General features: G+C 39.3%; 1 protein-coding gene, 1 non-coding gene and 1 pseudogene across 4 annotated transcripts in view; 2 read left to right on the plus strand and 1 right to left on the minus strand.

Moving 5' to 3' along the window:
* The window catches only part of NVL (nuclear VCP like), a 251,999-nt gene extending 240,671 nt beyond the window's left edge, over nt 1–11,328 (plus strand). For all 3 annotated transcript variants that reach the window (XM_077149137.1, XM_077149138.1, XM_077149139.1), the window contains one exon: nt 11,039–11,328. Coding sequence is in view for 1 of the 3 variants with exons in the window: in XM_077149138.1 (XP_077005253.1) it covers nt 11,039–11,083 (45 nt within the window). In the remaining 2 variants the exon portion in view is untranslated. The remainder of the gene's footprint in view (nt 1–11,038) is intronic.
* LOC143675313 (U6 spliceosomal RNA) lies at nt 11,327–11,434 on the minus strand. The gene has a single exon (XR_013171546.1). It is a non-coding gene; the product is annotated as a U6 spliceosomal RNA (small nuclear RNA).
* A 3,199-nt stretch (nt 11,435–14,633) lies between these two features.
* On the plus strand, nt 14,634–15,635 carry LOC143662312 (peptidyl-prolyl cis-trans isomerase-like 3 pseudogene; annotated as a pseudogene).
* Nucleotides 15,636–17,017: the final 1,382 nt, after the last annotated feature.

Here is a 17,017-nt window from a genome sequence, read left to right on the forward strand (position 1 = left end):
TAGGAGGAAATTTGCCCATGCTCAGTCCCAGCAGACTCAGGAATGTCTCTGAAATCAGTGATTTGTGCTCTGCTCTTGTCCCTCTGGCCAGGGTCTTATGTCCACCATTTTTCATATAATTTTTGCACTGTATAGTCTAAACTCCTTCAGAATGGAGAAAGTGGATTGGAGTGCCTATTAAACCTTGAGCCTAGTCTTAGGATCTGAATAGGTCCTGAAAGGGACCAGATGAAATTTCTGACTTCCTTTAAGAACTCTCATACACCCCTTCCTCTCTGAGCTTCAACTTTCTGATGTGTAAATAAAGGATTAACTCCATTGTCTGGGGTTCATATAGGCCTGACAGTCTGGGAAGGAACTGCACCAAGAGAATCAAGGCTGTGATGGTTTGAGTGATGTGAAAGTGTCCTCTCCCCTTTTCTCTTTCCAGTCAGTCACCAGTATAGACTTTGGTAGTCCCAGAGACACCCCTTCATGTAAGCGCCAGACGGGATCTTGTACACTTTTCCCACCAGTGCCATCTCCAAAGAGCCCATGATGGTCAGAGGGTGGTGCCGGGTACCTTGGTAGGGAGCTCACTCGCTCTGGCTTCCTGGGGATTTGCCTTTGAAGTCCGGCTCCACCTCACTACCTTTTTAATGGAAATGGCTCCTGGAGCACACTCAGTTTGTCGATTAAAAAAATTGTGAAAAAAAAAAAAAAGAATGTGGAAATGGCTTGGGTGCTGACAGGCTGCTCACCCCACCCGCCACACTCCCAACATGTGTGGAATGTTTGTATGGCGAAAATGTATGTGCTTGCACGTTGTTGTATCAATAAAAAATAATCTTTTTAAAAATGGATAAGCTAAGCCTACTTAAAATGAGGCCTAAGAGTCACCCCAGAGAACCTCTTTCGTTGCTTAGATGTGGTGTCTGTCTCTAAGCCAACTTTGCAGGTGAACTCACTGCCTTCCCCTCTACATGGGGTGTGACTCCCAGGGGTGTAAATATCTCTGGTAGCATGGGACAGAAATCCTGGAATTAGCTGGAACCCAGCATCAAGGAATTGAGAAAGCCTTCTTGACCAAAAGGAAGAAGTGAGAACTAAGACAAAATAATGTGTCAGTGGCTGAGAGATTTCAGACAGAGTCAAGAGGTTATCCTGGAGATTATTCTTATGCATTATAGATATCCACTTTCAGTTTATGTTATTGGAGTGGCTGGACGGAAGTACCTGAAACTGTTGAGCTGTGTTCCAGTAGTCTTGATTCTTGAAGATGATTGTATGAAGATATAACTTTTACAATGTGATTTTGTGATTGTGAAGACCTGTCTGATACTCCTATCTAGGATATAAACAGAAGAGTAAAAAGAAAAAAAAAAGAATAATAGAGGGGGCAGAGGTTAAATAAATTGGGTAGATGGAAATGTTAGTAGTCAATGAGAGGGAGGTGTAAGGGGGGTGATGTGTATAAGTTTTTCCTATTTTTTTTTCTGAAGTGAAGCATATGTTCTAAAAAATGATCATGGTGATAAATACACAACTGTGTGATGATATTGTGAGCCATTGATTATACACCATGTATGGAATGTATGCAAGTGAAGATTTATCAATAAAAATATTTTTAAAACAAGAAAAAAAAGCAGTCCTCTCTTAGGAATGCACGTGTTCCTCCATGGGCTGCTGTAAGGACATGTAGGGGTGTCATATTTTGAAGGTTAATGCCCACTAATGAATTTACTTGGGATTGGAGAAGAGTTAACATGGAGGCTGTTTGATGCTAGTGGATAGTTTGAAGGAGAGATTATGGTGGACTTACTTTGCACAGGCTATTTCTGCAGTTCCAGTAGCTACAGCTCCTCGCATTCTGATGGTGAGCTAGGAGTGAAATTAGGAATTGGATCGCTCTTTTATTCATTTGTTATGACAGGTTAAGAAGCTGGGAGTGGATAAGGCTTATTTCCACTATTTAGCTTGAGTACTGGGGCCATATACATTAAACTACATGTCCCTGAGCACTATGGGGTTACGCTAAAATAGGTTTTATGCCCACAAAGGGAGAATACTCCCTGATTAGGGTTTAGAGAGACAGCAAATGGTAGGTTGCCTGCTGGTCGGGAAGATGTGCTGGTGGCTGCTGATGTGGCCACCCAGAGTTCTGTCTGCTCATGGGTGATCTGTGTATCACTGCAAGCTGAAAGGCAAGGTTGGTAGGAAGTGCTGTGGGGTCACTTCGTGGTTGCTAAGCTGAAGCCAGACATCCCAAGTTCTCTAGAAATTGAGACCTCAGCCAAAGGCACACACTAAGGGTATTTTTGTTTGTTTGTCTGTTTGTTTTGCATATTCGTCATCATGATCATTTCTTCGAACATTTGCATCAATTCAGAAAAAGAAATAAAAAGACAACAGAAAAATAAAACAAAAACAGAAAAAAATTATACATTCCATACCCCTTACCCCTCCCTTTCATTCATCACTGGCATTTCAAAACGTTAAATTTATTTTAACGTTTGTTTCCTCTATTATTTATTTTTATTCCATATGTTTTACTTATCTGTGGATAAGGTAGATAAAAGGAGCATCAGACAGGGTTTTCACAATCACACAGTCACTTTGTGAAAGCTACATCGTTTTACAATCATCATTAAGAAACATGGCTACTGGAACACAGCTCTACATTTTCAGACAGTTTCCTCCAGCCTCTCCATTACATCTTGACTAACAAGATGATAAGTACTTAATATGTAAGAATAACCTCCAGAATAACCTCTCAGCTCTTTGGAATCTCTCAGCCATTGACACTTGTCTCATTTCACTCTTCCCCTTTTTGGTCGAAAAGGTTTTCTCAATCCCTTGATCCTGGGTCTCAGCTCATTCTAGAGTTTTTCTCATTGCCTTGATACTGAGTCTCAGCTCATTCTAGGATTTCTCTCCCACGTTGTCAGGAAGGTCCACACCCCTGGGAGTCATGTCCCACATGGACAGGGAGGGTGGTGAGTTTGCTTGTTGTGTTGGCTGGAGAGGGAGGCCACATCTGAGCAACAAAAGAGGTTCTCTTGGGGGGTGACTCTTAGGCCTAATTTTAAGTAGGCTTGACCTATCCCCTGTGGGGTTAAGTTTCATATGAACAAACCCCAAGACTGGGGGCTCAGCCTGTAGCTTTGGTTGTCCACACTGTTTGTGAGAATATCAAGAATTCAACTTGGGGTGGTTGAATTTTCCCCCGTTCTTACCATTCCCCGAAGGGGACTTTGCACATACTTTTCCACTCACTGATGAAATCACTCTGGGATTCATTGGAGCATCACTCTGGACAAACAACCAAAATCTCTTGTCCTACCCAAGGTTCCATGTACTTATTGTTGTTCAACCAACTATCTACATAAGTTATATTAGGAAGTGCACCAGTCAGAATATAAATTTTGTACCGAATAAACATTTTTTTATTTAGTCTCACACATAAGTTGAAATTTTTAAATATTAATTATCATCTATTTTCAGCAGCCTGCAGTAATGACATTCCTTTGTTCTTCCTCATGCAAAAACATTTTTTAAATTTGTACATTTAGTCACTATCATTATACACTAGGCATTCCTAGATTATACCATCTCAGTCTTTATCGTCTTTCTTTCTTTGTAATTTCATTTATTCCCCAGCCCTCCTCCCTCAGTCATTCTCACATTCAGCCTCATTTGTTTTTTAACATAATTGTATTACAGTTAGGTAGTATTGTGGTGTCCATTTCTGAGTTTTTATACTCAGTCCTGTTGCACCATCTGTATCCTTTCAGCTCCGATTACCCAATATCTTACCCTGTTTCTATCTCCTGATTGTCTCTGTTACCAACAAAATAATTCCAAGTTTATTCACTAATGTCAGTTCATATCAGTGAGACCATACAGTATTTGTCCTTTTGTTTTTGGCTAATCTCACTTGGCATAATGTCCTTAAGGTCCATCCATGTTGTTACATACTTCATAATTTTATTCTGTTTTATAGCTGCATAATATTCCATCATATGTGTATGCCACAGTTTGTTTAACCACCTGTCTGTTGATGGACATTTTGGCTGATTCCATCTCTTGGTAATTGTAAATAATGCTGCTATAAACATTGGTGTGCAAATATTCATTTGTGTCCTTGCCCTCATGTCCTTTGAGTAGAGACATCGTATAGATGGGTCCTATTTTTTTAATCCATTCTGCTAGTCTATGTCTTTTGATTGGGGAGTTTAATCCATTAACATTTAGTGTTATTACTGCACAGGTTGTACTTTGTTCTACCATTTTGCCTTTTGGATTTTATATGTCATAGCTAATTTTCCTTCTTTTTACCTTTACTCATAGTCTTCCTTTCTACACTCTTCTCCACACCTCTCTCTTCTGTATTTTTGTAAATGTCTCTAGTGCTCCCTTGAGTATTTCTTGCAGAGCTGGTCTCTTGGTCACAAATTCTCTCAGTGATTTTTTGTCTGAAATGTTTTAATTTCTCCCTCATTTTTGAAGGACAGTTTTGCTGGGTATAGAATTCTTGGTTGGCAGTTTCTCTCTTTTAATAATTTAAATGTATCATCCCACTGTCTTCTCGCCTCCATGGTTTCTGCTGAAAAATCTACGTGTAGTCTTATTGGGCTTCCCTTGTATGTGATGATTTGCTTTTCTCTTGCTGCTTTCAAGATTCTCTCTTTCTCTTTGACCTCTGACATTCTGATTAGTAAGAGTCTTGGAGTACGTCTATTTGGATCTATTCTCTTTGGAGTACGCTGCACTTCTTGGATCTGTAATTTTAAGTCTTTCATAAGAGTTGGGAAATTTTCAGTGATAATTTCCTCCATTAGTTTTTCTCCTCCTTTTCCCTCCTCTTCTCCTTCAGGGACACTCACAACACGTATGTTCATGCGCTTCATATTCTCATTCAATTCACTGAGTCCCTGCTCATATTTTTCCATTTGTTTCCCTATATTTTTCTTTTTTTCTCATCAGATTTCAGATGTTCCGTCCTCCAGTTTGCTCATCCTATGTTCTGCCTCTCAAAATCTACCATTGTAGGTTTCAATTGTTTTTTTTCATCTCTTCTTCCGTGGCTTTCATTCCTATAAGTTCTGTGATTTGTTTTTTCAGACTTTTGATTTCTTCTTTTTGTTCATTCTTTGCTGTCTTTTTATCCTCCCTCAATTTACTGATTTGGTTTTTGATATGGTTTTCCATGTCTGTTCGTATATTCTGAATTAATTGTTTCAGCTCCTGTATGTCATTTGAATTGTTGGTTTTTTCCCTTGACTGGGCCATAATCTTCAATTTTCCTAGTGTGATTTTTATTTTTTGCTGGCATCTAGGCATTTAATTACCTTAATTAGTTTATTCTGGAGATTGCTTTCACTTCTTTTCCTGGGGTTTTCTTGCTGGATGAATTTGTTGTCTGTCTGTTCTTTGACATTCAGTTCAGCTTTTTCTGGACCTCTAGCTTAGGTTTTGTCTGACAGAGGAGATTTTTCAATTCTTGTTTTCTTGTTTCTTGCCCTGCTTGTATGGTGCCTTTTCCCGCCCCCCCCCCAACCCTTAGGAGGGTCTATCTTAGGTATTATATACCCCAGCCAGATTTTCCCATACCCAACTGGCCTATCAGGAGGTTAGAGTCACCTCTGTCGGTTTTCCCTGAGGGTGAGACCCAGCAGGTTGAAAGACTTTCCTGTGAAGTCTCTGGACTCTGTTTTTCTTATCCTGCCCAGTATGTGGCACTTGTCTGCCTGCAGGCCCCACCAACATAAAATGATGCGGTACCTTTAACTTTGGCACACTCTCCTTGCTGGGGACGTGGTAAAAACAAAGAGGTTTTAGCTGGTTTTAATGGCTTCAAATTACCAAACCCTGGTGTCTGAATTCCTTGAGGGAAGGATTCCACTTGAGTTGGGCTGCATCCCTCCGCTGGGGAAGACAAGCCCTCAAATGAGCCCTATGCCTGGGGCAGTTGCAGCCTGAGAAGCCCTGCCACTGTATCCAAAGGCAATCAAGCCTTTGTAGAAACACAGCCACAAAAACCTCTGTTTCCTTCTTTTTCCTTTCTTTTTCCATCAGCCCTGCCCCCTTGGCACCGGGGCAAAAATGAGCGACCTCTGCTTTGACCTGGTTCACCTGAGCTGGGGGCCTATTTTTAGTAGTCAGAATTTAATTAATTGGCGTTTGGTTGGGTTCAGCCCCTGCTACTGGTAAAGTATCTTTCCTTTCCCCTCTGGGAAGCACCCTGTGGGGGAGGGGTATTGACTGCCATGGCTTGGGAAACTCACAGTTCGGGGGTGGGGGGTCCTCGCAGCTGGTCCAGAGTGGGGTATGGTGTGTGTCCAGTTACTGACGGGACCCCTGGAGCTCTCCTGTACTATTTCTGGTTATTTAGTAGTTGTTATGGAGGATGAACTAAAACACGCACATGGGCGGGCCACTGTGGCTCAGCACGTAAGAATGCTTGCCTGCCAAGCCCGAGGACCCGGGTTTGATTCCCGGTGCCTGCCCATGTAAAAAATAAAAATAAAAAAATAAAACACACATATTACTAAGGCTCCATCTTGGCCCAGATGACACTAAGAATTCTTGACTCACTCTCAGAAAAAAAATTCAAGGACTAGTCAGTGTGTACAGCCAAATAGTTTAATAAGCTCAGTGATGGAGAGTCCCTGGGAGTTGTAGTCTAGATGCCTGGGAGCCATTAAATTCTCTGAAAAGTCTAGTCCCCAGCAAGGGGCTGATGCCATGAACGTTCTTGACTCAGCCACAGGAAAGAACTCAAGAACTAGTCTGTGTGTACAGCCAAAGAATCCAAAAACTACCCAGCGTGTACGGTGCGAAACTGTAACATGTAGCAAAGGTACATGCTTGAAGAGGAGCGCAGATATTCTGCAACATAGGAGAAGCTTTTATTCGTAGATATTTTATTCTTTTAGTTTGTATTGTAAATGGGATTGTTTTTCTTTATTTCCTCTTTGAATTGTTCATTACTAATGTATAGAATGTTGCTGAATTAGTTTATTAGCTCTAATGTCTCTGTTGTAGATTTTTCACAATTTTCTGTATATAAGGTCATGTCATTGGCAAATAGTAAAAGTTTCACTTCTTCCTTTCCAATTTTGATGCCTTTTATTTCTTTTTCTTTTCTAATTGCTCTAGCTAAAACTTTCAATATAATGTCGAATAACAGTAGTGACAGTGGACATCTTTGTCTCATTTCTGATCTTAGAGGGAAAGCTTTTCCGTCTTTCACCATTGAGTATGATATTAGTGGTGGGTTTTTAGAATTCTCTTTATTATGTTAAGGATGTTTCTATTACTAATTTTCAGAGCTGTTATTGAGAAGGGGTGCTGGATTTTGTCGAAGCCTTTTCTGAGTTAGTTGAAATGATCATGTGGTTTTTTCCTCCCTTCTATTAATGTGGTACAGGACATTGATTTTCTTATGTTGAACCACCTTTGCATTCCTGGGACAAAACCCATTTGATCATGGGGTATGACTCTTTGAATGTGTTGTTGGATTTGATTTGCTTATATTTTGTTGAGTATTTTTGCATCTATGCTCATAAAGTATATAGGTCTGTAATTTTCTTGTAAAGTATACAATTCAAAAAAATTTCATCTCCTAAACCAGAGGTAAGCATTAAACACAATGAGATACCCTTTCACACGTAGTAGAATGGCCACTATTAGAAATTTACAAGTGTTAGAAAGGATGTGGAGACATCAGCATACTTTCACTGCTGGTAGGAATTTCAAATAGTACAACTGCTGTGGAAAATACTTTGACAGTCCTCAGGAAATTTTATATAAAATTGCCATATGATCTGGCAATCCTGCTACTAGGTATACACTCAGAAGAACTGAAAGCGGGGATGTGAAGAGATATTTGCACACCAACAGTCTTGGTGGCATTATTCACAATTACCCAAAGATGGAAACAACTCAAGTGTCCACCAAACAATAAATGAATAATGAATAAGACATGGTATATACATACCATGGCATATTCTTCAGCTGCAAGAAGGAATGAAGTCCTGATGCATGTGACAACATGGATGAACCTTGAAGACATTATGTTGAGACAGAAAAGGACAAGTACTGTATGAATTAATGTAATAAGCAAAGTCATGGCATTAATATCCTTAACATAGGGCTACCAGCAGGTGGAATGAGGGTCGAGAATGGGGAGCTGATACTTCATTTATGCAGAATTTTTTATAAGGGTGATTGTAAGTGTTTAGAAATAAAGGTGATGGTAGCACGTTATTGTGAGTATAAGTAACAGTGCTGAGCTATGGGTGTGATTGTGGTAGAAAGGGGAAGTTTAGGGTTGTGTGTGTCACCAGAAGGAAAGCTAGAAGATAAAACATGGGACTGTGTAACATAGAAAACCCTGTTGTGGTAAATGATGGTGGTTTAATAGTGCAAATGTAAGAATGTTCTTTCATGAACTAGAATAAATATGCATCACTATTACAAAGTGTTAATAATAGGGTCATGTATGGGGGGAAAAAATGCACCTAATGCAAAGTATGGACTATTGTTAGTAATGTAATACTATTCCATAAATTGTAACAAAGGTACTACACCAATGCCAAGTGTCAATAGGGGATTTAAGGGGCATCAGGTTTTTCTTTCTGGAGCAATGAAAATGTTCTAAAATTGATCGGTGATGAAAGTACAAGTCTGTGATTGTACTGAGAGCCACTGATTGTGCACTTTGAGTGGACTGTGTGGTGTGTGAATAAAACTGCCTTAAAAAATTAGTGAACTGCCAGGAATGATTTTCTGTTTTGAATAGAATATTCACTCCTTCTTTCTGCTTCAGTTTTCTGGATTTGTTAGAATTGACATCTGGTTCTGCCTTTATTTATCTCAGTATTATCATCAGAATAAAATATAATGGTTGTAGACTCACTTTTTAAAAATCAAAAACATGATATATATTAAAGTACATATCATTGCTGATTTCTGGACTTTAACTTGCAATTTCTTTTTTTTTTTCTTTATCCACTTCTTCAAGCCTAATTTCAACTATCATTGTACAAAATGTTAGAGAACATTTTAGTCAAATTTGTTGGCTGTTGCTTATTTGACTTTTCCCTGTGTAGTAGAGAAAGATGAAATTTTAGTGCTGAGGCCACATGGTTATGTTCACAGTTCTTCTGATGATTCTACCTTTGGCTTTTAATTTTAATTTTTGTTCCTTCTGTTTTGGAAACTAGACAGGCTTAATCATATGGGGAAAAAACAAGCAAATAGAACAATTAAGAAAACTTGTAGAATATCAGCCTGGGACTTAGGAAATTCCCGTATATTTTTGTAAAGTCATGATACTTAAAATACTGTGGTACTGATACATGAATTGACCAGCAGACAAATAGTATAAAATGTTTGGAAATCGATCCCAATACATAATTTATATAAATGTAGTATCTTTCTTCAGTAGGGAAAAGGTGGTTTATGCAATCATTAATATTGGGACAACTGGGAAGCCCTCTGAAAAATTTAAGTTGAGTTCATACTTACACTGTATACCAGGATGAATTCCAAATGAATTAAAGATTTAAATGTATACTAAAACCATAATGGTACTAAAAGAAAATAGAGAGAATTTATCTATAAACTCAAGTGGAAAGGAGCTTTTTAACTATGACACAAAATCCAGCATCCATAAATGAAAAAATTAAAGAGTTTGATACATAAAAATAAAAATTTCTGTATGACAAAAATATTCATCAAAAGACAAATGACAAACTAGGTTTGTTCACAAAAACATTAATCTCCTTAATACTTCATATTAGAAGTTTGGTAAGAAAAAGACTAACAACCTAATAGAAAAATGGACAAAAAATATGAATAGACCTTTCACAGTAAAGGGAATGAGTTTGTAAACAGAAGGAAAACTTTCACCTTAAAATAGAAGAAAAGCAACTGAAATATTTTTCACCTGTCAGTTGTCAAAAATCTCAAAACTTGCCTACACTCTGTTGGTCAAAGTCTGATGAAACAGGCACTTTCATACACTGCTGGAAGTGGATGTTTATATAGCCCTTTTATATGACAGTTTGACATGTTTACCAAAACTATTTATAGCAAAAGTTGAACCAGCAACTCCTTTCTATGAATTTATCCTCAGAAATACATTTGTTAGTATAAAGTTAATTATTCAATGGTACATTGCATATAATAATAGCTAAATATGGAAAGCATTCTAAATCAGCAATCATATAATGAATAATGAGCAACTGTTACTAAAAGACCAAAAATTTATCTCCTTCATATATTGTTAAATAAAAAGAAACAGGAACCATGTGTATGAGATACCATTTTGTGTGTAAAGAGGAAGGAAAAATTATGAATATTCATATTTGGTGGTATATGCAAAAGGAGAATCTGGAAGAATACATTGGTTACTTGGGGAGACGGAATGAAGAGACTTTTTTCACTTTACAACTTTTAATACATTAAGCCTTACGAATATGTTACCTATCTAAAGGAATAATTTGACAAAATTGGATTTTTAAAGATTTTAAAGGACCAAAAAACAAACAAAAACACACTGCAGTCATTTCTTTTGGATAAATTTATAGGAGTGGAATTGTCTTCAAAGACTGTAAATGTAAATGGTAATGTGACCATAGTAGATTCCATGACATACTAGGGTGACTGAAATATAAAAGTCTGACAATGCCAAATGTTGACCAGAATATGAAACAGGCAGAACTCTCATATACTGTTGGTGGGAATATAAAATGGCACAACCACTTTGGCAAACATTCTGGCAGTTTCTTATGATTGTTACATAATGTGAGATCAGTGCTTTGGTGTTCTGTTCCCATCTGGACCCAGTTTACAATTTTGCTTTCTTCACTAATCAGATATATACATAAGAATATTTCAACTTGATTTCTAAAGCAAACGTTCATCAGCAGTTATGAATGTCCCATATATTCCCTGTGAAAAGGGCTCTGGGATTTAGATGCAGAAAGATGAAGTCAGCTCTGTTTAACAGTGATCAACAGTATATTCTGTTTTCTCCCCCTCTGCTCAGGATCAAGTGATGTATGAAGCTCTGCAGCAGTCACTGAGCTGGTGATGTCTCCAGTGGTGGGATGTGCAGGAGTCCAGTGCATTGTGCTGGCAGAGAAACCCTGGAGATGCCAGTTTTCAGCATGACACAGATGTTTCCCTGTAATCGTTTTCTTTTCAAATTAATGAGGCCCACCTGCAGCTGAAGATTCTTCCTATCTGGCCATCCTTCAGTGGAAATACCCTACCTCCTTTTTATGAAAAAGAAAAAACTTTTAACTGCTGAAATAAAATTACTGATACTTTTTTTTTTAATATGAAACGCTTTCATGAATTTGCATGTCATCCTTATGTAGGGGCCATGCTAATATTTTCTGTTTCACTTGGATTTTAGTATGTGTGCTGCTGTAGTGAGCGCTAATACATTTTTAAATAAAATATTTATTTTGAGACAATCTCAATTGTACAGAAAAGTTGCAGTTACTTAAAGTGACCTGAACCATTTGAGAATAACCTGCTGACCTTATACTCCCTCACCCCCAAATCTATTTCCTGTAAACCAGGATATATTCCTACATAACCAACCCCCAAATCAGGAAATTAACATTGATACATTGCTCCCATTTAACCCTTAGGCTCCATTCAAGTTTCTTCAGTTGTCCCAATAATGTTTCTGGCAGAAGAGTGCACTCTAGAGTCGCGGGGCGGGGGGGGGGGGGGGGGGGGGTGTAGTTGCTGTGTTTCTTTAGTTTCCTTTACACAGGAACCACACCTGAACTTTCACGATTTGGCACTTTTGAAGGTTACAGGAAAATTCCTTTGTAGAATACACTCGATGTGGATTTGCCTGATGTTTCCTCATGATTATACTCAAGTTAAGCATCTTTGCAGTTACATCAATGCTGTGCCCTTCCCGTTGCACCCCATCAGGTGGCCTGCAGTTTCTCTTTGTCTTGTTATTAATGATGCTCACTTTGATCACTTGATTAAGGTGATTCTGCCAGGCTTCTCCCATTGTGAAGCTACTTTTCCCCCTTTTTAATTCATAGGTATTTCGTGGGGTGTTACTTTTAAGCTGTGTAAATATTCCCCATTTCTCATCAAACTTGGGATTACTGTTTTTTCAATGTGTTATCCATTACTATCATTTGATTTTCTAATTCTCCCTTTTTTGGGCTGTAGGAGCCCCTTCAAACTGGCCTCTGTGTCCCTTTCACAAGTTCTTAGCAGGTACTTACTGAAGGGTTAAATTTGTGTTATATGTCTTCTCACCCCTTATTTACAGTACTTCTCAGCTGATTTAAGCAGTGTTTTCTGAGACTTGGTAGATGGGTTTTGTAGCCTACATTTTCCTTCCTAAATTTTCTACTCCACTTCATTGTACAGAACTTCTGAGGCTACTTTTAAGAATGTAATTGATAAAATAGAATATGAATAGATGAAAGCAGATGAAATTACAACAGTCTCCAAGACAGTGCATTTTTGTTTTTTGAGAAACACAAATGGATGCAGAGACCTCAAAAGAGCATCATACTGTCAGTGAAGGGGCACACCAAAGAAGTTACCCGGAGGAGGGAGTGCAGGGACAAAGTAAATTGGGATCATGATGATCAAGAATGAAGGGAAAATTAGAATTGCAAACCAGAAGGTCTTACACGGTTGCTAAATTTTAGTAGTAAATTGACTGTTCTTGATATCAGCCAAATGAAAAGAGAAACACAATCAGGCATATGATATGTGTTGATTATGAAAAAAGGCAAAGTTTTTATGATAATCAAAGTTCTTGGGTCTAAGCACCCTACTTTTTGGTCATCTAGCTTGGCATGTACAGAGAATGTAAAATGTGTAAGATAGGCTTCATGTACACTAGCTTTCCAAATTAGCTGTGGCATCAATTAACAGCAGGCAATTATTGAACAGAAAAGTAACCAACTAATGTCACAGTGGGTATTTCCAGCATTTCTCCAAAAGAAGAGAAAGAAAATGTTATCTAAGCATTATCTATATGCCAATAACTGTCGTATGTTCTTTAATCCTCCCAACTCATATTGTAAAGTAGGTGATATTATCCCCATGCTATTAAAAAAAGAAAAGATTCAGAGCTTATCTGAGGTCACCAGCTACAACAAAGCAGTCTGAATTACAGTCTACTATTCTCCAACTTTTCTTTCTGTTATGAAAAAGAGTCAGCCTTGTGTTCCAAAACTTCTGGAATTTTATCCTTTGTTCTGGCACTGTGATAGATCCAGTGGTTTCCTTAAGCACTTTGTACTGAGCACTGATGGCATAAAGTTTAACAGACTCAACTCACTGCCTTGGTTGGCATGTGTGGTAGAGATAGCTAATTGTCCCACAATATCCATTTTTCTTACTAAACGCCTAGCCATCCAGCCCTTATACTAGCCTCTTGGAGCTAGTAGGAATGTCTTAAATTCTGGCTAGTAAAATATAAACAGAAGTGTTGGAGCCAGCTTCCAAGTCATACCCTTGAAAGGAAGTGAATTGGGCTGTACAGCCAGCTATCATTATCAGGGGAGGCTATATTAGCTCATGTGTCCTAGCCCATAAGCAAAAACTGGAAATGTCCCTCAAAAGCCACAATTTGTTTTAAAAAACAATGGGATTCTTGCCTGCCATGCCAGAGACCCAGGTTTGATTCCCGGAGCCTGCCCATGTCAAGAAAAAAAAAAGGCTACGGGAGTAAAAAGGCAGCAGTAGCTGCTGCCTACACTGCTGCCCTCTCAAATTCACTCTTCTATTCCAGAATGAGAACCTGATGAGGCGATGATGAATCAGCTTCTACCATGTAAATAGGGACAACATTTTAGAGGATGATAGAGCAACAAGATAGAAGAAACCAGGGGGAGGGGGAGACAGGGCACTTGGACACGCGGCCTCCTGCCTTCCAACCGCCTCAGGGGTTCCTTAGGAACCCTTTCCTGAGGGAAAGCACATGCGCAGCATCGAGGGTGTACTCTCAATGGAGGATTTCAACTGCTTGGGGAGGAAAGAATGTGCTATTGACCCTGTTTCAAAAGCTGCTCTATTGGCCCCTGTGGACTTTGCTACTGTGTCCACCCTGAAGTCAGCTCTTTCTCCCATGGGATCAACATGGAGATGCCCATAGCTGTGGTACAACTTGCGCAGTGTACACAGTAAGGAAAATCTTCCTATTCTTGGCCCTGATTCTGAACTGGAGATTTGCTGCCATTTTTCCAAGGTTTTAAAACTTCTTTATGTCATATGCCTGATATATATCGTTCCCTGAGAGGAAAGCACTCCAATCATGCAAACAAAGGAAATACATTTCAAACTTGATAAAGCCATCTGTAAGGCAGGATTCCTCAAATCATTCTTGTCATACTGAAGATGACAGATCCTCGAAGAAAAACACGTCTTGTCCTAGACATCAAAAAACATGCCTTCTTTCTCAGGCATAAGAATCTCCAAAGTTAACATTTAGTGGCCAATTCTGTGGCATTAAGAGTAGACACAGGCGTTGTGGGAATGGGCGGGGTTAAGGAGCCGGGCGGAAGGGCCCAGGCCATTTCACAGGGGAACCCAAGGAGCCTATTCGGGTAGCCCAGTGGAGTCCCGATTTGCGGTTCTTGAGCAAGAACAATTATTAGTAGAACTATTAATTAGGACGGTAAATTACATGGTTTTTGGAAACATCGTTCTAGACGTTTGGTTTGAGCCAGGGTGGCGGGGTGACGGCGACTTGAGGAAATAAGAGGAGTCCTTCCTGCGAGGGCCCGCTCTTAATTTCCGGTATCCAAGACAGACTTGATGGCTTTGAGCCCACTGACCGTTTCGGAACCTGCGATTGTGTCTTTTCTGTTTTATGCCACTATTATGCAAACTGCAGTGAGAAAAGACTCGTTTTCGAGCTTTTCTCGGGAGGACGCTGAGAAATTTAGTAACAGTGCTTCCTGAAACCATCAAAAAGAATGTCTGTAACACTGCATACAGATGTAGGTGATATTAAGATAGAAGTCTTCTGTGAAAGGACACCTAAAACTTGTGAAAATTTCTTGGCTCTTTGTGCCAGTAATTACTACAGTGGCTGTATATTTCATAGAAATAACAAGGGTTTCATGGTTCAAACAGGAGATCCAACAGGTACTGGAAGAGGAGGTATCAGTATCTGGGGCAGTGAATATCTTAAGCACAATGTTAGAGGAGTTGTATCCATGGCTAATAATGGCCCAAACACCAATGGATCCCAGTTCTTCATTACCTATGGCAAGCAGCCACATTTGGACATGAAGTACACAGTATTTGGAAAGGTAATAGATGGTCTAGAGACTCTAGATGAATTGGAGAAGTTACCAGTAAATGAGAAGACCTATCGACCTCTTAATGATGTACACATCAAGGACATAACTATTCATGCCAATCCATTTGCTCAGTAGCTATAATACATCTGAACAAATGCTTGGCAAGCTGTTCATGGAACACACCTACTGTGCTTTACCCAGTTTTAATTATGTCAGAGATTGCATGATGCTTCTACTTGTTTACAGCTGAGCTCTTCTATGAGTTGGTAGAACCAAAGGGATATAAACAGCTTTTATCACCACTCTTAGGAACATATACTTACTACAACTGTTATCCAATGTATTTCTTTAATTTTAATATTAAAAAACTTCTTTAAAAAAAAAAAAGTAGACACAACTGACTTACTCAAAATGACAAATATGTATTGATCTTATTTTAATCCAATACATTGCTCTGCTATTAGCTAGAAATGACCTATTTGCTTCCTAGTCATGGATGAGATGCCTTGCTAGCATATTCGAAGAGTACCAGAGAAGTTGGCCTCTCATCCATATGGAATAGTCCTGATAAAATTTTTCCAGGATAGATCAAATTTGACCTAAAATTAAGTCCTCACATACTTGAAACTTTCAAACCAGACAAAAAAGAAGTGACAACCAGGCTCAATTAGAAGAAAAATGCCCAGTGGTGCTATGCTGACAATCAGTAATCCCTGTTCCACATTTTCTGATGAGATTGGAACAACCCAGTGTAGGCCAAGATGGATTTCTGAGTTGAACCAAAGAAGAGCTCCTTGTAAGCAAGTGAACGTATTCATTATAGATGTACCATGGTGCTAAATACCTTAAGTTCTATCTTTAGACACACCTACATGATAAGAAGGTACTACAGTCTGGTGGTTAAGTGAATGATTTCTGGAACCACACAAGCTGAGTTCAAATCCTGGTTTGGGCGTGTTTATTTATGTGATCCAAGGGAAGCTCTAAGTCTTAAGTGTTGTTTTAATCAAATGTGTTAAAAGAAGTGAAGAGAACCTGGCTGTTCCAGGAAAGAATGTTGTAGAGTGCAGCATCTGGGCACATTGGGGCTTTGCAGGCCCTTCCCAGAAATCTTCAGTAGCCTGATATACGATGTTCATTGACAGAATGTCCTTGGTACTAGAGTAACTAGTACTGCTGAGGTGAGGCCATTGGGCCTCATACTTTGACCTTTGACAACTTTTCTCCCAGCCCTTCCTTCACATCCATCCCTATCCATCACTTGAACTCCCTCTGCTACAAACCCTTCCCTTGTTACATGTCCTGATTATGCTGAGTCACAAGCTTCAGACACAAGATAGCAGTGCAGTCTTTGCCTAAGAGGGGTTGGACACTAGGAAACTGCTCTGGAGTTTCATACCCCACTCCTCTGATTAGAAAGTGCTACAAGTTGCTCTTCATGGGTAATTTCCTGAGCAAGATATGCTCCCTGCCCCACAGCTGCTGCTCTGGGCCCAACAGACCCCCACCTACTCATCCCTCCTGCGGCATTCCTCTGGAAGTTCAAAATCACCCTGCTGCCCCTGCACCTCTCCATGGTCCATTCCACAGGTTCTTGAACCAGAGTAACAGGAAGATACATTCTGAGATTTACATTGCCCTTAAGAGGAGATATACGATCCAGCAGAGTCAGTTCTCCTCCCTAAGGGTTCTTCCTTTTGTACCCAGATGGAATTCTCTGA

Source organism: Tamandua tetradactyla, chromosome 2 (assembly GCF_023851605.1).
Source record: "Tamandua tetradactyla isolate mTamTet1 chromosome 2, mTamTet1.pri, whole genome shotgun sequence".
NCBI classification, from domain to species: domain Eukaryota; kingdom Metazoa; phylum Chordata; class Mammalia; order Pilosa; family Myrmecophagidae; genus Tamandua; species Tamandua tetradactyla.